The sequence below is a fragment of the Bombina bombina genome, chromosome 6 (genome assembly GCF_027579735.1).
Source record: "Bombina bombina isolate aBomBom1 chromosome 6, aBomBom1.pri, whole genome shotgun sequence".
Lineage (NCBI taxonomy): Eukaryota > Metazoa > Chordata > Amphibia > Anura > Bombinatoridae > Bombina > Bombina bombina.
Window position 1 is genome coordinate 859,460,415 of NC_069504.1, and position 22,061 is coordinate 859,482,475.

A 22,061-nucleotide genomic window follows, 5' to 3' on the forward strand; every position below is an offset into this window, starting at 1 on the left:
CCAGATTATATCAACCCAAAATAGCAGAGTTCCTACAGCCATTAGTCACCAATACCCCAAACCAGAGAAGGAAAAGGGCCCACGAAGACGGGGAAATAGGGGACGAAAATTAACCCTCAAAAAGAGTAGACTTCAGAAACTAGCCAGTGGCATTTAATTTATCCTCGCATCATTTGTCCAATGATGAAATTAGAGTTTTGGGAAAAGGTTTGTCCTTTAGCCCTTCCAATTCCCATAATATGTTTGAACTATATGTGGATGTAAACAGGTTCATCTGGAAGTTGTCACTTCAAAAATATTTTGCTGAGAAAAAACTTAAATTATAAACACATGCCCTATACTAACATAATATGGAGACTAGAATATCGCATAATATAATTTATCATGAACCTGAAAATTTGACTAACCATCTTCTTAATGATTATGTCCATACTGATCTGAAAAGGAAATCTAACTTCAGTCCCACCCTTAAAAATAACACTCATCTAGAATTGTTTAAGGAATACATACTGGAAGATTTAGAGAGACTCCCTACAACGTCCCATTTTAAAAATTATAATCTTAACTTTAATGAGATGAAAGCACTGAAAGCCCTCAAAAACAATTCCAGCCTCGTGATACGCCAGGCTGATAAGGGCGGAGGCATTGTTTTACAGGACTTGTCAGATTATTTACATACTGACCCTACTGAGAAATACCTCAAAATTCTAACAGGTATTATTAATTTTGGATATCAGGAAGGAATTATTAATACAGCTGAAAGGAATTTTCTAATCCCCATAAAACCTAATTGTGCTTTTTATTATCACTTGCCAAAAGTGCATAAAGACACCCAATGCCCACCCGGGAGACCCATCATAGCCGGAATTGGGAGCCTAACAGATAATGTATCTGAATATGTTGATTGGTATCTTCAACGTTATGTCATCACGTTAGATTCCTATATCAAAGATTCTCCTCATCTGATAAAGTAGCTGGAACAGATCAGATTTGATGAGAAATTGATGTGGATCTCATGTGATGTCCACGCCTTATATTCCAATATACAACATAAATTAGGTATTCAAGCTGTTTCTGAGTTTTTGGCAAAAGATATTTACATTCTGACACTACAGAAGGAGTTTATTGTACAATTGATATCTTTTATTTTGGAACACAACTATTTTGTCTATCAAGACAAATATTATTATTAGATAACATCCTGGCTGCTCTCTTCAGATGACTAGGCAGGCAATGATATAACAACAACTAGTACGTCTAGTGACACCAGCGTCACTAGGGTACTTCTAATATATTTTGTCTATTTTGTCTATCAAGACGATATATATATACAAACTAAAAAGAATGGAATAGGGAATTGTCCCCTGAGAAAATGTAATATGTGCAAATACATTTTACCTGGGAGTAAAACCTTTTCATCCAGTGTCACTAAAAAATCATATAATATTCACCAATTTCTGACATGCACTTCCACCTATGTAATTTACTTATTAACCTGCAATCTTTGTGGGATCCAATATGTAGGTCGCACTTGTAGGCTGGTATGGAACAGATGGAATGAACATTTAAGAAACATTAAAAACAAATTCACAAATCATAGTGTCCCTAGACATTGTAATAACACACACAATAGGATAACTAACACATTCAATATCTGTCCACTCGAGATGATTCCTCATTCTCATCTGTATAATAGATTCAATAGGTTGAGACAGAGGGAAACTTATTGGATCTATAAATTGACAACTTTATTTCCCTCTGGTCTCAACCTTAACATGGATCTAGCAGCATTTTGAATTTTATACATTAGATTCCACCTCTAAACGTATATGAATGGTACCACCATCTGTTTGCATGAACATGTCATCCATAGGCTCCTTACCACTAGCACTGATGCCATACCTGGCCTATATTTATATATGTGTTTGTATTTACATTTATGCTTACTTATGTGTGTATATTTTTATATATATATATATATATATATATATATATATATATATATATATATATATATAATTACTGATTGACTAGATTGTTGTGTCCGTTACATATTTGTCGAATCCTTTCATATTTCCCGTTTGTTTCCCATCTTTCTATATACTCTTATTCGAATCCACCTCATCTGAACTTTATCACTTCTCTTACCCATACCCATCATACCTCATATCTTGTCTCTCTTACCCAGCGGTTGTGTCATAATTAAATAATTTAATTAATAGACGATAGATCCAGCAGTTTATCGAGTCCTCTCTGCTTATATTTATTTATTTTTTTATTTTAATTTAAATTTTAATGGTCCATTTTCCAGTTTTTTGCTTCTGTTTGGCATTTTTAATTCTTACTGTCAATTTCCCGATATTATTCAGTCTTAGTAATAGGTCCCTTTTGTTTTTGTAATAGTAAATCCTTCCTTTAATTCACACCTCTTATGCACATTGAGCTACCACAAGTGTATGATGGCACATATTACCATCACATCACCTTGTTCGGAAATATCCAGCTTTATGCCGTACACTCCTTTATCACCATTATTACATGCCCTAATCGCAATACGCAATATATTCACACCTTTGTATACACACGGTATATTACCATGATCCCCTCCCCTCTTCCTGCACACTCCGACACAACTTTTGATATTTATTAATGCCTCATTTTTTTTTTATTTATTTTTTTATTTTTTACTTATTTTGACATAGCTCCTAGCAGACAAGCCCCAGTGATTGGCTGACGTAATTTCACTAGGTAAGGACCCACGCCTCTATGTTTTTATGACACGCGCACACCATTGGTTGATAACCACACACACCCCTAGTATGCTTTTAGCAGATAAGTCTTACTGATTGGCTGATGTTACTTTCCTAGGTTAGGACCCATGCCTTTATGTTTACATGTCATCTGCACGCCATTGGCCGATCATCACCCACACCCTTCCCTCATCTGGACCCACGCCCCTTTGTAAACGTTATACACGCGATCTCATTTATTACAGATACTCGGGACGGCTTAATTTATTGCACTACCGCAATCTTAGTCACTTTCTTACTGTTGAAACTATCAAATTCCATAGTTAGGAAACATAACGTTAGCTTTACATTTTCCATGACGGGTTATGTTTACATGCAGCGTAGTTAGCCATGCCCCCCACTGACATCACTCCCTCTACGGAATTAACATACTACTGTTACCATGGAAATAGGGAGCATTTATGTGTAAACTACACCACAATTGTCTTTCTTAGTATTACGGAATCTCTGTTGTCAGTAGTTTCGCAGACAGCAGTTATCTAAATCCCCAACCGTTATACTAGGGAATTCGTATAATCGATCTATCATTATATTCGCACTACCAATCTTGGGGAATGTTCACTCCCCTTTTATTATGATCATTTTGTTGTGATAGCAATCCGCATTTAATATATGTCTAAAATCGTTTATCTTTACTTCTAAATAAGTTTTAGAACATCCTATACCCCCCTAACTAACAGATTGTTAGTATAAATTGTAGCAATATTGTTGAATGGAAATAGTTTATTGTCCAAGAGAGGTCTATACCATTTCAGTTTGCCTCAGGGTTTACCGTATTACCATATTTTCATACAGCTAAATTAAACCATGTAAAGTTCCTATATTATATTATTTAAATATTTGAATATGAACAGTTTGTCTTCTTTTGAAAATGATTATCTGCACTATTTATATCAATATATATCATTTTTTTTTAAACAAACCTTTGTATAACTGACTCCACTATATGTATATTGGTACGCCCCATTAGGGGTGGGATTTTTTTCTGATCATTGATTGGCTTCTATTTGTTTTAAATATGGCAGCTTAGAGAATGTTTGTATAGCCTGATGAAACAGTGTGTAACACTGAGAAACGCGTTGCTGTTGTTTTTATTGTTAATAAATTTTACAATTTTTTAAACTCTCTATCTGCTGCCGACTATCATCTTTGGCTTTGGTCAAACACTTACATTGGCACTCCACAAAGTGTCCTTGGACTTCCAGTTGGATCTTTGGTACATTGATCTGCTCTTACCACATCATTTTGAGTATCCCTGGACTCTCCCTGGCGAGACGAGGACCCTCACTGGTGACATCTCTCTACTGTGGTCTACCGGACGACGTGTGGTTCCGGACTGCGAATATTGCACTTTTGTGCTCTACAATTTGTGAGTAGGATTCTTATGTTCCTATTGCTGTTTTGTTCATATCTCATATGACCTGCACTATGTGGGGCCCCCTATCTATTTCCTTTTATATTACAGATGTGTTTTATTTATTTTATTCCCTTTTCCTGAACAATTGTTTTGTGCTTGTTAGGGCTTGTCACTGCAGTAGACATTATCCTTATTAGCCTTGGAAAAAACAGTCCTAAGGAATGAGTTGTGGATAAATATTAATTTAATGCTAGTTTCTAAACTGTTTTCATATAATAAACAAATTTAAAATTACAACTCTACGTTTTATTTTTTAAGTTCTATATTTGTAAGAAACGTATTTACCACACTATACTTAATTTTGAGAGCAAGATATTATACTGATTAATAACTTGGTTTCGATGTTATATTTTACTGTGTTTAAGGAAAAAAATAAACAAATTCTTGGCTATTTGGATTTCTTTCAAATCATACCATTCTAAAGCCTTTATCCTTCATCCTTGTCCTGTAGACAATTTCAAATAGATGCACATCAGGGAACATTTGGACCCTATCACTAAGATTTAACTTGGCTTCAGAATGAAATTAAACCATTTTGGCAGTTACGAATCACTAGTTGTTGCAGATTGTTTGTCAAATGAAAGATATTTTAAGTCATTTTTTTTTTATTAAATTATTTTACTTCACAAAACCTCTTTGGCAAAAGCAAAAGGTAAAGATTACAAAATGTCAATCAATAAATGTAGAGTTATCAAAACATGTTGTGTAGAAAGTAATACATCTAATCCTTATAGGGTATGTGAACCTGAGATTATATCCTTACACATATTATATAAAAACCAATACATTTGTCAAAATTAACAGAGTCTATAATAATCTAGAAACTCGTTTTAAGGATATTTTACTAAATTGAATCTACAATAAAACTGTAAATAGATCATTTTACTATGATTAGTTAGGACTCCCTATATTCTTAGTTAAATTCTTTTATTGATGTTGAATCTGCACACATCTCACAACAGTCACATACAATAAATAATTATAATGACATTTACATTTCTCATAAGACGGCACAAATCCAAACAAATTTTTGTATATAAAACTGGTGAAACTAGGTATGGTCAAAAAACATAATAGAAAGAATGTTCTAAGTAGCGTAAAGGGGTGGGAGTAGGAATATGTCCAGTCTCGTGGTGTAAGCTATGATGACATTTAATAAATTACTAATGTATTCTTAATGGTCACTAATTTCCACAATTGTCTTAGGTGGACCAATTAAGGTTCTATTGTATTCATCCCACATTGCTTGTATCATAATGAAATTATCTGTGTTCCCTTTCTTATAAGCGGAGTATTCTTCTAGCTCTAATAATTTGGATACTTTAGCTCTCCACATTCCCAGTGAGGGAACTTCTTTTACTTTCCAGTATCTGGCTATAAGCAGTTTAACGCTGTGAGGATCCGAAATAAGGGGAGACGGGATTTGTACGGCAGTTTGACCGACTTGTTTAACATCCATATTAGGGGGTCTGGTGGGAAAGTCCTATGTAATATTTTTTCAACCTCGCCTATAACCTTGTACCAAAAGTGATTTATTTGTGAGCACCACCACCACATGTGGCCCATGCCACTCCCGACGTGGCCACATCTCCAGCATCTATTGCTAGTATTAGGGTATAGTCGGTGCAATTTCTGTGGAGTTAAATACCAGCAGTGTAGGATTTTATAGTTAGTTTCTAGAATAGGACTCCCTATATTCTTATATATTTTTAGCATAGTTTTGACATTTCATTTTATTTAGTTATTAAAGCAAGGTAAGGTTTCTCCACAAGAATCAGCCTGCATTATTTATTCAACAGACCAGCCATTTTTCAACCAGTTCCCTTCTAAGGGACCAAATACACACAGCACATTCTGAAATATTGGAATCTATACTAGTAATAACAATGCCAAAAATGACTTATGTTATGTAGGAAATATATGTATACGACTAGCTGTTAACAATGTCATTATATGGCTTAGTTTAATGCTGAAACATGTGCCTTTATTTTCTATCTTACAGATCAGTCATTTTTCAACCAGTCCCCTCCTTAGTGACAGAAGACGGTTTCCATCCTTTTTCAGGACTGTTCCCAGTGATGCATTCCAGTCTCTAGGGCTGGCTAGGTTGGTGCTGCACTTTGGTTGGACTTGGGTGGGCCTATTGGCTGTAGACAATGACTATGGTCAGCAGGGAATACAACTTGTCAGACAAGAAATAATCAAGGCTGGTGCATGTGTAGCTTTTGCTGAGAACATTCTAATGAGTCAATCCAATCGTAATGCTCCATATATTGTAAAAATCATCAAGGAGTCAAATGTCAAAACAATTGTTGTGTTTTCAACAGCTATTGACTTGCTTCCTATTCTTCAGGAAATGTTGATACAAAATGTAACTGGAAGAACATTGATTGCCAGTGAAGCCTGGTCCACATCTACTCTTTTCTCAATGAAGAAGTATTCAGTTCTTCTTTCTGGCACTGTCGGTTTAGCTCTTCACAGCGGATCAATAAAAGGTTTTCAAAAGTTCTTAAACAAACTCCACCCATCCACTTCTCTTGGAGGACACTGGGCAAAGCTATTTTGGGAGCAAACGTTTAACTGTCAATTTCTGGTCCAAGAAAATGTCACAGGTTCCTTCGAAATTCAAGTAAAACAGTGCACAGGAGAAGAAAGTCTGGAAACCATTCAGAACAGTTATACTGATATCTCAAGCTTAAGAGAGACTTATAATGTCTACACAGCTGTGAATGTAGTGGCTAAAGCTATGGACAGTTTAAAAAACTGTAAGAATGGAAATAGTCCATTTTCTAAAGGAAAGTGTGCAAACATATGGGATTTCAAGCCTTGGCAGGTAACATTATACCTTACCGTTATCGAACATTTAAGTATATGTAACAGTATGTAAAAAGCTGTAGTATTTTCATTTCTTGCCCTCCAAAGTATAGCAGCAGAAGTTTGTTTTAAGCTCCCAATAAAGATAATGGGAGCTAACAAAAATGTTTAATTAGTGCACAGTTCTATTAGGGACTTACACTTTGATGTACACTACTATTAACAGACTCACTCTCCGATTGTTAATTAAAATTATGAAACACAAAATATATAAAATATGCATATTCAATAAAATAATTCTGGTAATTCAGAGTTGACTCTAATATTGTACTTATAGATGTAAATATATGTAAAAGTAATTATTCATGATTTATAACTATATATTCTTTTGAAGCCATGCAACCAGGTATATTTTTATTCTGTTTCCCTAGTTATGGTTTGGCGTAATTGTTTTGGTGCCATTTCTGCATCCTTTTTTACAGATATTTTTTTCTGCGTCATTGTTTTGCAGAAGTTTCAAGTGACAATGTTTTTACCCACCATTGGCATTGTTTAATGATGCAGTTTGCATCTATCTTTGCTTGAATTTCTGCTAATGTTGTTTACTGGACTTTGACCAATCTCCTGGCTGCCAATTTTGTACTTCCTTTGCCAGTTTGCTGCTAACCTCTACCTGGAATTAGACCCTTCTACTCACAGCCAACTTTTTTACCCCTTTTTGCCAGATTGTTGTCAGACTTCTGCTTTTACTTTGACCATCCTTTACAATAGTCCAGGCTGTGTATTTTTGCTTCTACTCAACTACTGGGTCCTACCCGAACTGAGGGTCTTTCAGTGGTGTTCTATTTCCAGTGTGTTTTTTCACCTGATGCCGCCTAGCACCCAGGAATTAGGGAGGGACCCTCTGGGTTCAGCCAGTCTGACATTGCCTCTGGCATCAGCCAGCTTAAAGGGATACTAAACCCATTTTTTTTTCTTTCATGATTCAGGTAGAGCATATAATTTTAAGCAACTTGCTAATTTACACCTATTATCATTTTTTTTTTCGTTCTCTTGGTATGTTTTTTTGAAAAAGCAGAAATGTAATCTTACAAGCTCACCCATCTTTAGTTCAGCACCTGGGTAGCGCTTTCTGATTGGTGGCTTCATTTAGCCACCAATCAGCAAGCGCTACCATGGTGCTAAACCATAGATGGGCTTGCTTGTAAGCTTTTTCAAATAAAGATACAAAGAGAACGAATAGAATTTGATGAAAGGAATAAATTAGAAATTTGCTTAAAGGGATAGTTAACACCAAGGGGCCCATTTACTAAAGTGCGGATGGACATAATACGATGTAGCATATCATGTCCGCGGCACGATAAATGCTGACAACATACGATTTTGGCATTTATCAATGCACAAGCAGTTCTGGTGAACTGCTTGTGCAATGCTGCCCCCTGCAGATTTGCGCTCGCTAGCTGGGGTGTCAGTCAACCCGATCGTATAGAATCAGGCAGATTGAAGACTGCAGTCTCAGAGGTGGCCGACAAGTTATGGAGCAGCAGTCTTTAGACCGCTGCTTCATAACTACTGTTTCCGGCGAGCCTGAAGATAATAATCCGGCCCCCATAAATATAATTGATCAAAAAGATAGATAATCCATTTATTTACCATTCCCCAGTTTTGCATAACCAACACTGTTATAGAAATTTACTTTTTACCTCTGTAATTACCTTGTATCTAAGTTTCTGCTGACTGCCTCCTTATCTCAGATCTTTTGATAGACTTGCATTTCAGGCAATTAGTGCTGACTCTTAAATAATTCCATGTGCATGAGCACAATGTTATTTATACGAAACACATGAACTAAAGTCATCTAGATGTAAAAAAACCTGTCAAAAGCATTCAAATAAGAGGCACCCTTTAAGGTCTTAGAAATTAGCATATGAGCCTGTCTAGTTTTAGCTTTCAAATAAGAATACAAAGAAAAGCAAAGTTGATGATAAAAGTAAATTAGAAAGTTGTTTAAAATTAAATGTCCTATCTGATTCATGAAAGTTTAATTTGGACTTTACTATCCCTTTAAAATTGCATGCTCTATCTGAATCACAAAATAATAAGTTTGGGTTCAGTATCCCTTTAACAGTCATGAAGAAAAATATATACAGTGTGGAAACGGCACACACCAATCAAGCAACCACCTGGTGCACTGCCAAACATATGTACAGTACATCCAATAGAAGTGATGAATCCAACGGACGGTATCCGTACTCCCCAGAAACTTCACACAGCAGGCACAGCAGGATTTTCAATCTGTTTTAATAGTACAAGGTGAACCAAACGTTTCGGCTCTCACAGGAGCCTTTGTCAATGGTAGCCAAAGCCAAAACAGACATAACAAGCAGAACCGGAGCTCACACTTAAATACCCACTTCCCCCAGTGTAACAACCAATCAGCCAGCCCAAGCGGCACACCTCACACACAGCGCATGGCTCCGCATCAGCAGTAATGGGAGCTTAACCAGACGTCGGTGACGTCATCACGCCAACTTCGCTCCCAGTGACATCAGCGATGCCGGTTGCCAAGGAGAACAGAACACAAGGCAATGTGTAAACAAACCAGGCGAGGGATGTGGGCGGGGCCACCCGCGGCAGGCTGACAGAAAAGAAACAGAAATGTGTCAAATGTGATATTGTGTATACAAAAGTGTATAATACATAAACAGGGGTTACATACAATGTATTTACATATGGGGTTGTTTCCCCTGGTTGCCTGAGTCTCATCTCCTTGATACCGATCGGTATAGAGGGTTTTGAGCTTCGACCTATGGTATTATCCTATTTGTTTTATTATGAGTGATAGGACTGAAGATGTGACCTAGTAATTATGTTCCCGTTTTCTGTTTATGTATTATACACTTTTGTATACACAATGTCACATTTGACATATTTCTGTTTCTTTTCTGTCAGCCTGCCGCGGGTTGCCCCACCCACATCCCTCGCCTGGTTTGTTTACACATTGCCTTGTGTTCTGTTCTCCTTGACAACCGGCATCGCTGATGTCACTGGGTGCAGAGTTGGCATGATGACGTCACCGACGTCTGGTTAAGCTCTCATTACTGCTGATGCGGAGCCATGCTCTGTGTGTGGGTGTGTGCCGCTTGGGCTGGCTGATTGGTTGTTACACTGGGGGAGGTGGGTATTTAAGTGTGAGCTCCGATTCTGCTCGTTATGTCCGTTTTGGATTTGGCTACCATTGATAAAGGCTCCTGTGAGAGCCAAAACGTTTGGTTCACCTTGCACTATTAAAATGGATTGAAAATCCTGTTGTGCCTGCTGTGCGAAGTTTCTGGGGAGTACGGATACCGTCCGTTGGATTCATCACTTCTATTGGATATATATATATATATATATATATATATATATATATATATATATATATATATATATATATATGTGTGTGTGTGTGTGTGTGTGTGTGTTTCTATTGAATTTAGCCAATTCCAGATGAGTTTTGCAAGCGTAAAACAATCCTTTAAATCATTTTGTTAGAGTTGGAAAGCAACATACTCTGAGGTGCTAATTTTCCTCTAAAAATGAATTGATGCAAAATGAAAATGAAGTGAGAATAAAACAATTATCCACATTAATTCTCTATTCCACAGCATAGTACAGTATATAAACACAGATTTGCAGTATTTGACAAATCTTCAAAATAACTCTAGGTCTTGAAATTTTCATAGCCAAAAAAAGTTTATAGTTAGTTCCCCTTCAGTCTCTAAGGCCTAGATTTAGAGTTTTGTCGGTAACGACCCGCGTAGCTAACGCCGGCTTTTTTCTGGCCGCACCATAAAAATAACTCTGGTATTGAGAGTCCACAAAAAGGCTGCGTTAGGCTCCAAAAAAGGAGCGTAGAGCATTTTTAACGCAGCTTCAACTCTCGATACCAGAGTTGCTTACGCAAGCGGCCAGCCTCAAAAACGTGCTCGTGCACGATTCCCCCATAGGAAACAATGGGGCTATTTGAGCTGAAAAAAAACCTAACACCTGCAAAAAAGCCGCGTTCAGCTCCTAACGCAGCCCCATTGTTTGCTATGGGGAAACACTTCCTACGTCTGCACCTAACACCCTAACATGTACCCCGAGTCTAAACACCCCTAGCCTTACACTTATTAACCCCTAATCTGCCGCCCCCGCTATCGCTGACCCCTGCATATTATTTTTAACGCCTAATCTGCCGCTCCGTAAACCGCCGCTACTTACATTATCCTTATGTACCCCTAATCTGCTGCCCCTAACACAGCCGACCCCTATATTATATTTATTAACCCCTAATCTGCCCCCCTCAACGTCGCATCCACCTGCCTACACTTATTAACCCATAATCTGCCGACCGGACCTGAGCGCTACTATAATAAAGTTATTAACCCCTAATCCGCATCACTAACCCTATAATAAATAGTATTAACCCCTAATCTGCCCTCCCTAACATCGCCGACACCTAACTTCAAACATTAACCCCTAATCTGCCGACCGGAGCTCCCCGCTACTATAATAAATGTATTAACCCCTAAAGCTAAGTCTAACCCTAACACTAACACCCCCTTAAGTTAAATATAATTTTAATCTAACGAAATTAATTAACTCTTATTAAATAAATTATTCCTATTTAAAGCTAAATACTTACCTGTAAAATAAATCCTAATATAGCTACAATATAAATTATAATTACATTGTAGCTATTTTAGGATTAATATTTATTTTACAGGCAACTTTGCAATTATTTTAACCAGGTACAATAGCTATTAAATAGTTAAGAACTATTTAATAGTTACCTAGTTAAAATAATAACAAAATTACCTGTAAAATAAATCCTAACCTAAGTTACAATTAAACCTAACACTACACTATCAATAAATTAATTAAATAAAATACCTATAATTATCTACAATTAAACCTACCACTACACTATCAATAAATAAATTAAATACAATACCTACAAATAACTACAATGAAATAAACTATCTAAAGTACAAAAAATAAAAAAGAACTAAGTTACAAAAAATAAAAAAATATTTACAAACATAAGAAAAATATTACAACAATTTTAAACTAATTACACCTACTCTAAGCCCCCTAATAAAATAACAAAGACCCCCAAAATAACAAAATGCCCTACCCTATTCTAAATTACTACATTTCAAAGCTCTTTTACCTTACCAGCCCTGAACAGGGCCCTTTGCGGGGCATGCCCCAAGAAATTCAGCTCTTTTGCCTGTAAAAAAAAACATACAATACCCCCCCAACATTACAACCCACCACCCACATACCCCTAATCTAACCCAAACCCCCCTTAAATAAACCTAACACTAAGCCCCTGAAGATCTTCCTACCTTGTCTTCACCCTACCAGGTTCACCGATCCGTCCTGAAGAGCTCCTCCGATGTCCTGATCCAAGCCCAAGCGGGGGGCTGAAGAGGTCCATGATCCGGCTGAAGTCTTCATCTAAGCGGGAGCTGAAGAGGTCCATGATCCGGATGAAGTCTTCTATCAACGGCATCTTCAATCTTCTTTCTTCCGGATCCATCTTGCAGACCTCCGACGCGGAACATCCTCTTCTCCCGACGCCTACTAGCCGAATGACGGTTCCTTTAAGGGACGTCATCCAATATGGCGTCCCTCGAATTCCGATTGGCTGATAGGATTCTATCAGCCAATCGGAATTAAGGTAGGAATATTCTGATTGGCTGATGGAATCAGCCAATCAGAATCAAGTTCAATCCGATTGGCTGATTCGATCAGCCAATCAGATTGAGCTTGCATTCTATTGGCTGTTCCAATCAGCCAATCAGAATATTCCTACCTTAATTCCGATTGGCTGATAGAATCCTATCAGCCAATCGGAATTCGAGGGACGCCATATTGGATGACGTCCCTTAAAGGAACCGTCATTCGGCTAGTAGGCATCGGGAGAAGAGGATGTTTCGCTTCGGAGGTCTGCAAGATGGATCCGGAAGAAAGAAGATTGAAGATACCGTTGATAGAAGACTTCATCCGGATCATGGACCTCTTCAGCTCCCGCTTGGATGAAGACTTCAGCCGGATTATGGACCTCTTCAGCTCCCGCTTGGATGAAGACTTCAGCCGGATCATGGACCTCTTCAGCCCCCCGCTTGGGCTTGGATCAGGACATCGGAGGAGCTCTTCAGGACGGATCGGTGAACCTGGTAGGGTGAAGACAAGGTAGGAAGATCTTCAGGGGCTTAGTGTTAGGTTTATTTAAGGGAGGTTTGGGTTAGATTAGGGGTATGTGGGTGGTGGGTTGTAATGTTGGGGGGGTATTGTATGTTTTTTTTACAGGCAAAAGAGCTGAATTTCTTGGGGCATGCCCCGCAAAGGGCCCTGTTCAGGGCTGGTAAGGTAAAAGAGCTTTGAAATGTAGCAATTTAGAATAGGGTAGGGCATTTTGTTATTTTGGGGGTCTTTGTTATTTTATTAGGGGGCTTAGAGTAGGTGTAATTAGTTTAAAATTGTTGTAATATTTTTCTTATGTTTGTAAATATTTTTTTATTTTTTGTAACTTAGTTCTTTTTTATTTTTTGTACTTTAGATAGTTTATTTCATTGTAGTTATTTGTAGGTATTGTATTTAATTTATTTATTGATAGTGTAGTGGTAGGTTTAATTGTAGATAATTATAGGTATTTTATTTAATTAATTTATTGATAGTGTAGTGTTAGGTTTAATTGTAACTTAGGTTAGGATTTATTTTACAGGTAAATTTGTAATTATTTTAACTATTTTAGCTATTAAATAGTTCTTAACTATTAAATAGCTATTGTACCTGGTTAAAATAATTACAAAGTTGCCTGTAAAATAAATATTAATCCTAAAATAGCTACAATGTAATTATTCGTTATATTGTAGCTATATTAGGGTTTATTTTACAGGTAAGTATTTAGCTTTAAATAGGAATAATTTATTTAATAAGAGTTAATTAATTTCGTTAGATTAAAATTATATTTAATTTAGGGGGGTGTTAGTGTTAGGGTTAGACTTAGCTTTAGGGGTTAATACATTTATTAGAATAGCGGTGAGCTCCGGTCGGCAGATTAGGGGTTAATAATTGAAGTTAGGTGTTGGCGATGTTAGGGAGGGCAGATTAGGGGTTAATACTATTTATTATAGGGTTAGTGAGGCGGATTAGGGGTTAATAACTTTATTATTGTAGCGGTGCGGTCCGCTCGGCAGATTAGGGGTTAATAAGTGGAGGCAGGTGGAGGCGACGTTGTGGGGGGCAGATTAGGGGTTAATAAATATAATATAGGGGTCGGCGGTGTTAGGGGCAGCAGATTAGGGGTACATAGCTATAATGTAGGTGGCGGCACTTTGCTGTCGGCAGATTAGGGGTTAATTATTGTAGGTAGCTGGCGGCGACGTTGTGGGGGGCAGATTAGGGGTTAATAAATATAATACAGGGGTCGGCGGTGTTAGGGGCAGCAGATTAGGGGTACATAAGTATAACGTAGGTGGCGGTCGGCAGATTAGGGGTTAAAAAAATGTAATCGAGTGGCAGCGATGTGGGGGGGCCTCAGTTTAGGGGTACATAGGTAGTTTATGGGTGTTAGTGTACTTTAGAGTACAGTAGTTAAGAGCTTTATGAACCGGCGTTAGCCCAGAAAGCTCTTAACTACTGACTTTTTTCCTGCGGCTGGAGTTTTGTCGTTAGATGTCTAACGCTCACTTCAGACACGACTCTAAATACCGGAGTTAGAAAGATCCCATTGAAAAGATAGGATACGCAATTGACGTAAGGGGATCTGCGGTATGGAAAAGTCGCCGGCTGAAAAGTGAGCGTTAGACCCTATTTTGAGTGACTCCAAATACCGGAGTTAGCCTAAAACCAGCATTAGGAGCCTCTAACGCTGGTTTTCACGGCTAACGCCAAACTCCAAATCTAGGCCTTAGTTTTTTTATTTTTTTTATTTCTCAACTTTATGTAACCAATGCTATTGTGTTAATGTTTATCAGTCTATAAGTAAATGCAGACTGCATCTCAAGCAGTGTTCCCTCTAAGACCACATTTTGTGAGTGAACCAGCAGTGAAACAGTTTATAAGGTAACTATAGCTTGCTGTCTGCATTGTGTAGTGTTTGCTAACTGCAGGGTTTGCTTCTCTGAATAACTGTTTCACTGCTGGGCTGCTCATAAATTGTGTCCTTAGAGGAAACACTGATCTCAAGTGTTCACGGTTTTTGCATGCAGTGCACATAAAAACAGAACCATACTTACAGAAGAAAATGGCTCAAAGAGTTTTAAAAAGCACTGGGTTTTAGGGAGGAAACATAAAGTTTTAGTGGAAGATTCATAAAGAAAGGAAATGTGGGCGTTCGGTTCAGCCGAATATTTGTTTTGGATTTGTTAACATTATTTACAAAGGGAATGACAGTTTTACAACAAATTTTAACAAAAATGTTACATTATGAAATGTAAACAATTAGAAGAACCTATCTTTCAATAGAAAAAGAACATATATGGGGTCAATAACAATCCTTTATAAAAGTTTATCTATTGATTTTTCTACAAAATTCACCATTATTGACAATCAGAATTTTCTAGTTATATCATTTAATACGCTATAACGAATTCTGATCTTCCCTATAACTTGCCTGCCTTGACCTCTCTGGACCTCCTTATTTTGTAATTTGCATCTGACTCTTTTTACTCAAAGTGATTGAAATGACTGAGCATCTCTTATTCTCCCACCCCCATATGGCAAGTTAAGGCTTGATTGGAAAGTCTGTATGATTAAAAACTAAATTTTCTGAGTGACTTGCTGACCCTAAACACCAATCATTAGTTATTGTCAGGGTACCAGGAATCAGACAAAAACGTGACATGCTAAAATAATCACGCCTTTATTAAATAATAATGAAAAAATAATAAAGAGTCCAAAAGCCAAATGACAAGCCAGGAGTCAAAGCCAGAGATGGTAGTCAGATGAGCCGGGTCAGGAGCCAAAGCGAGTAGTCAGATGAGACAGGGAACACAAAGATCAGCATAGCCAGGAACAAGCCAGAAATCAGGAACCAGAAGGGACCTCAAACAAGTCAGGTTATACAAAGGAACTCACAAAGAAGTCAGAGACAACGCAAGGGAAAAGCCAGACTGAACTAAGGCACTTAAAATAGTAAGTGATGACATAATAATTTTGAGACTGCATACTGTCTCTCACTGATGATGTTCTCCAGTTTGGCCATAAGAGGGCTCCTAGGTGTAGTGACCAGCGTTACACAATCTGCAGCAGACGAGGAGAGAGACAGGTGAGTCAAAATGGCAGTCAGTAGCAAATACCAAACGAAAGCAGGGTAAAACCCTGATAGTTATACTATGGTAGCATTAGGCATGCCATATGGGCACATGAATGGCCAGACCCCCCTGTATATGTAACTAAGGAGCTGATTAGCCAAACGTATATATCTTATTTTCACTTTCATCCCTTTCTTAAATCTTTTTTGGTGGCAAACGGTTGTTATGAAATTAACAAATTGATTTGATAAAGAAATTATTTTTTTTTCCATCCATTTCATCCTATATTGTATTCCTTTCCTTGTATAGCAGAAGAATCAACAAACTGGCATAAATTACATTAAATAAAAATTCTGTGCTTACAGATTAGGTAAATTATAACTTATTGATTGGGGAAGTGGAATAAAGATAGTTTTAAAACAAAAATGAGAAGTGTTTACTTAATAATATTTATTGAAATCACTTTTATACTGATTGTAAGTTTGTTTCTCATTCCTTCTATAGCTTTAAACTAGTGAAGCAAAACAACTTTTATGGGAACATATTAGCCATCAGCTTGTAAACTTGTATGATTAACCCTAGTATGTAAAATTATTTTTATGATCATTCTAAAATATGTTGAAATGTATCTAGAGTCTTAAATATCTTCCTTGTAACTTCATCTTTACATTTCTTTCCTTTAGCTGTTACACTATGTGCAAAGGGTTAAGATCATGCTGAGTGATGGAAGGGAGCTTTCATTTGATGAAAATGGGGACCCACCTGCTGTTTATGACATAGTGAATTGGCAGCTGACCCCAGGTGGCATAATAAAGCATGTTAAGGTGGGCAAATATGACACCGCATCACCACTTGGACAAGATTTCATCATCAACACCAGCGCCATGTTGTGGGCTACTGGAAACCAACAGGTGTTACTAATGTATACTGTTTATATTCCAATGTCAAGCAAAAAATATTATAAAACTAAACAGATCCATTATCTATGATAAAATATTACTTTAGCTCATTGTCTAACAGTGTTAAATGTCTCATATCTAAAGATTTTTTTAATTTTGGGCATTGATTTAATAAGATCAATTCCATATTCCCTTGAAATACTTTAAGAGAGCTATATCGTATTTTTTTGTTTAGGGGAAGGGTGAGTAAAATACTAGAGTAACACATACCAATATGCTGTTTGATATAATGTTTGCTTAGTATAGAAAAGGTAACCTTTGAGGCATACAAAGCTTGCTTACTAAATAGTATGGTGCAGACTAAAATTTGTTGCTATGCATGCTATATATTTAAACAAAAATTAGATTTCAAAATACATTGATGATATAATATGTAGGCCTCTTCAATATATTTTAAATTAGTTGTCTTTCTCCCTCCATGACTACCAAATCCAAAGGGAACCTGTTTTAATTCTGACCATTAAAGTACAATGCATTTATTCAATTTCCCTGCTTCTCCAAGGACAGCAGCACTAGTATAATATCTCATTAAAAATAAATGTATTTCATGCACTAAAATTCTGATTTCAAATAGAGAACAGATGTTTATTCATTAAGCCCTGTTTTGTAAAGATGCTATAACAAATCTCACATAGATACTTTATTTGTCAATGTATGGCCAGCTACTTTCTACATTTCACACAAAAAGTTGATCTACTCTCCATTTGAATGTATTGTAGATCACTCAGTTGATTTAAACATATAACTACATTAAAAGGTCTTGTTTTGATCAAAAAAGAACAAATTCTTATTTTGTCACAATAGTTCAATTTTTTTGGTAAAAAAATCATTAAAATTGTTGTTTTTTTTTAATGGAAAATGTCTATTGTATATGTATAATAAGGAAATGCTGCAGAGGGGGTCAGGGAGGTTGTAGCCCCCTTAGCATAATGGCTGGCAACCCCTTGTGTCCCCTCAACAGTGGCTTCCCACCACTACTCTGCCCAGAGACTGCGGCAGCTCCAGCTGGCTCTCCCCCAGCACACCCAGCCCCACTTGCAGCACACCCAATCGCACCCATGACAAACTTGGCCTTGTTCATGATACACCCAGGATCACCCCCCCCCCCCACCGAGGCCCCATCCACAAATAACAGGTGGGCCTGCTGGAAGTTCTCCCAAGAAGGAATTTCTGGGAACACCACTGCCCCATACCATTTGTTTGCACCTTTGTTTTTTTAATATTCCATTTAAGATTAAGTGCTCTAAACATTCTCCCAGGTTCCCGTTTCCATCTGCAGTCCAAGCTGCCCCATAGGATACCGAAAAGCAGCTATAAGAGGGGAACCTGTCTGCTGCTTTGACTGTGTCCCTTGTCCCCATGGAGAGATCTCTAATCAAACAGGCAAGTACATGATTAAAAATCACTCCACAGATTATTTTGGTGATTAATCATGAATGAAAAACCTTTTTTTTTTGCCAATCTGTATTTATCAATAATATGCAGCACCTTTAAGATAAGATTTTGTTTTCTAAATGTACATATTCTGTTACAGAAAACGTGAAACAATCCACTAACTTTACTTAGCTGGTTATTGGTGTTTACACACACATGTGCCTCTCGTAATTTACTCACCACATGTGTTCACCTTGCTCCCAGTAATGCATTGCAGCTCTGGAACTGTTTTTAGCTATATTTTTAACACCTTTGCACAAGTTAAACACATATTTAGAGTATTTTTGCACTATTTTTTTAGAAATAACACATTTGAACATGTGCAAATTTAAGTCCTTCTAATAAATCTAAAAGAAACTCACTCACTTTAATTTTCAAGTGCAATGATTAATTACATATTTTATGAACGTGTGTATTTATAGTATGTTATTTTTCAGCTGCAGTTGACTGCTTTAAATGTCCATTGGACAAGTGGCCAAATTTTCAGAAGTCCGAATGCATCCCAAAGATCATTGAGTATCTCTCCTATGAAGAACCATTAGGAGCAGCACTGGCAGCTACAAGCATTATCTCTTCCTTGGTTCCTATTATAATCTTGAAATATTTTATCCAGTATAAATCAAGCCCTGTTGTGAAAGCCAGCAACTACTCCTTAAGTTGTCTTCTCCTTGTATTTCTTTCCCTCTGTTTTCTTTGTTCTTTGGCATTTATTGGTTACCCCCAAAAACAAAAGTGTCTTCTCCGCCAAGTTGCATTTGGCATGACCTTCACTCTCTGTATTTCTTGCCTCTTGGCCAAAACCATTATGGTGGTTCTTGCCTTCATGGCCAGCAAACCAGGAACAAGTCTAAGAAAACTGACTAAACCCAAAGTATCTTATAATGTTATCTTTTTTTGCTCTTTTATACAGTTCATCGTATGTATTTTATGGGTGTCCTTCTCCCCTCCTTTCCCAGATCATAAAATCCAAACACAATCTGGAATTATTTTCCTTGAATGTAATGAGGGTTCACCTTCAGCTTTCTGGAGTATGCTGGGTTATCTGGGCTTCCTGGCCACTTTAAGCTTTATTGTTGCCTTTTTTGCCAGGAGGCTCCCTGACAGTTTTAATGAAGCACGGTACATCACTTTTAGTATGTTGGCTTTTCTTACTGTTTGGGTCTCCTATATACCAGCATCTCTCAGTGCTCGTGGAAAGTACACAGTGGCTATGGAGGTGTTTGCCATTCAGTCTTCCAGCTGGGCCCTGTTAATCTGTATTTTTGTGCCAAAAAGCTTCATCTTATTGCTCAGACCAAACATGAATAGTAGAGAATATATAATGAGAAAAAACAGAATTGGCAAAGATTGAAAATCATGTAGATAATATATACTGACTAAAGAAAACCTAATAAAAAAATATTTACTGAAAATCCTACATTTTTTTTAAACATGTTTATATTCTCTTCATTGCTGTGTCCTGATAGGGATAGAAATCATGTATTAATCATGCAATTATGGTGTGCATAAAGTTGCAGGGTTAAGGTTCTGGATTGTGCAATAAAAATCTAAGGCTCTTTGTGGAAAAAACATAATTGTCAGAGGTAAATTGCAGGAGTAAAAATGTCCAAAATAAATAAGGAATGTGAAAGCAAAGTTTGTTTTACTACACTTGACTAAAAAATTAGGAGGAATTAAAGGGACGTTGCACTCAGGGCCCGATTATCTAAACCTCGCAATTTCAGACATTATTTTTCTCGCTGACCCTCGCAGGGGCTGCCCTGGTAGAATTATTGTAAAAAATGGGCAGTCCCTGCTAGTGGCGAGATGTCTCCTAATGAAAGTAATATAGCTTGCTAGAAAGGAAAACTTTGCAGCATGGAGCGAAATTAGCAGTGAGCACTTTAAAAATTAAATCCTGCAGAAATATAAATTACATTACGCCACTATCTGCAGATAACATCTTACCATCACCAATATTTTCGTATGCATCTGTTTGTCTATTAGGGTTATAAGTATTTAGAGTAAAAAGTGTTCGCTCACATGCTAACCGGATGCTCGCAAAAAGCCGAAATTAGAATATGGCAATCAAGTTAACGTATTCCCCCATAGAAGTCAATTGAGCAAAAAAAGTGGAAAAAAAAACCCTAACACCCTATTCGCGCGTAAACCCGATCATATATTATCAAATGCGCTAACCCTACATGAAAATATGAATATTTCACATTCCAATGTTCTTGACAATATTTTCATATGCATGTGTTTGTCTATTAGGATTATAAGTATTTTAAGTAAACTGCAGATCTCACAGAAACAACTGTGAGATCTACAGTGTACGAAAATCTTTACAGAATTATGCTGGGATAAGAGAGGCAATTTTTACTGCCTGTGTATGCATGTACACTGTATCTGCCTATTAGTAATTACTGCCTGTGTATGCATGTATCTGCCTATTAGTAATTACTGCCTGTGTATGCATGTATCTGCCTATATCTCCCTGTGTGTGTATGCCTATCCCTGCCTGTGTGTGCATATATCTGCCTATTACTGCCTGCCTGTGTGTGTGTGTGTTCCTATCTATCCCTGCCTGTTTGTGCATGTATCTGCCTATAACTGCCTGTGTGTGTGTTCCTATCTATCCCTGCCTGTGTGTGCATGTATCTGCCTATCTATCCCTGCCTGTGTGTGCATGTATCTGCCTATTACTTCCTGTGTGTATGCCTATCTATCTCTGCCTGTGTGTGTATGCCTATCTATCCCTGCCTGTGTGTGCATGTATCTGCCTATTACTGCATGTGCGTGTGTATGCCTATCTATCCCTACCTGTGTGTGCATGTATCTGCCTATTACTGCCTGTGTGTGCATGTATCTGCCTATTATTGTCTGTGTGTGCATGTCTCTGTCTATTACTGCCTGTGTGTGAATGTCTCTGTCTATTACTGCCTGTGTGTGCATGTCACTGTCTGTTGCTGCCTGTGTGTGCATGTCTCTGTCTGTTACTGTTTGTGAGTGTATGTCTCTGTCTATTATTGTGTGTGTGTGCATGTATCTGTCTATTACTACCTGTGTGTGCATGTATCTGCCTATTATTGTCTGTGTGTGCATGTCTCGGTCTATTACTGCCTGTGTGTTCATGTCACTGCCTGTGATTGCATGTTTCTGTCTATCCCTACCTGTGTGTGCATGTCTCTGTCTATTACTGCCTATTTGTGTATGTCTCTGTCTAATACTACCTGTGTGTGTATGTCTCTGTCTAATGCTACCTGTGTGTGGCTGTATCTGCCTATTACTGCCTGTGAGTGCATGCATCTGTCTATTACTGCCTGTGTGTGCACGTCTCTGTCTATTTATGCCTGTA

At 37.4% G+C, this 22,061-nt stretch overlaps 1 protein-coding gene across 1 annotated transcript; it reads left to right on the top strand.

Moving 5' to 3' along the window:
* The first annotated feature begins 350 nt into the window (after window positions 1–350).
* Window positions 351–20,075, top strand: LOC128664689 (extracellular calcium-sensing receptor-like). The gene is made up of 5 exons (XM_053719497.1): window positions 351–714; window positions 6,141–7,060; window positions 17,015–17,242; window positions 18,550–18,673; window positions 19,162–20,075. The coding sequence occupies exons 1-5, from the start codon at window positions 351–353 to the stop codon at window positions 20,073–20,075; spliced, it is 2,550 nt and encodes an 849-aa protein (XP_053575472.1).
* The last annotated feature ends 1,986 nt before the right edge of the window (window positions 20,076–22,061 follow it).

Coding starts and splice junctions, on each gene's coding strand:
- LOC128664689 (XM_053719497.1), top strand. CDS start 351: ATGGAGACTAGAATATCGCATAATATAATTTATCATGAACCTGAAAAT. Junction 715..6,140: donor ATACCTCAAAATTCTAACAG/GTATTATTAATT, acceptor TATGTTATGTAG/GAAATATATGTATACGACTA. Junction 17,243..18,549: donor GGGCTACTGGAAACCAACAG/GTGTTACTAATG, acceptor ACATTCTCCCAG/GTTCCCGTTTCCATCTGCAG.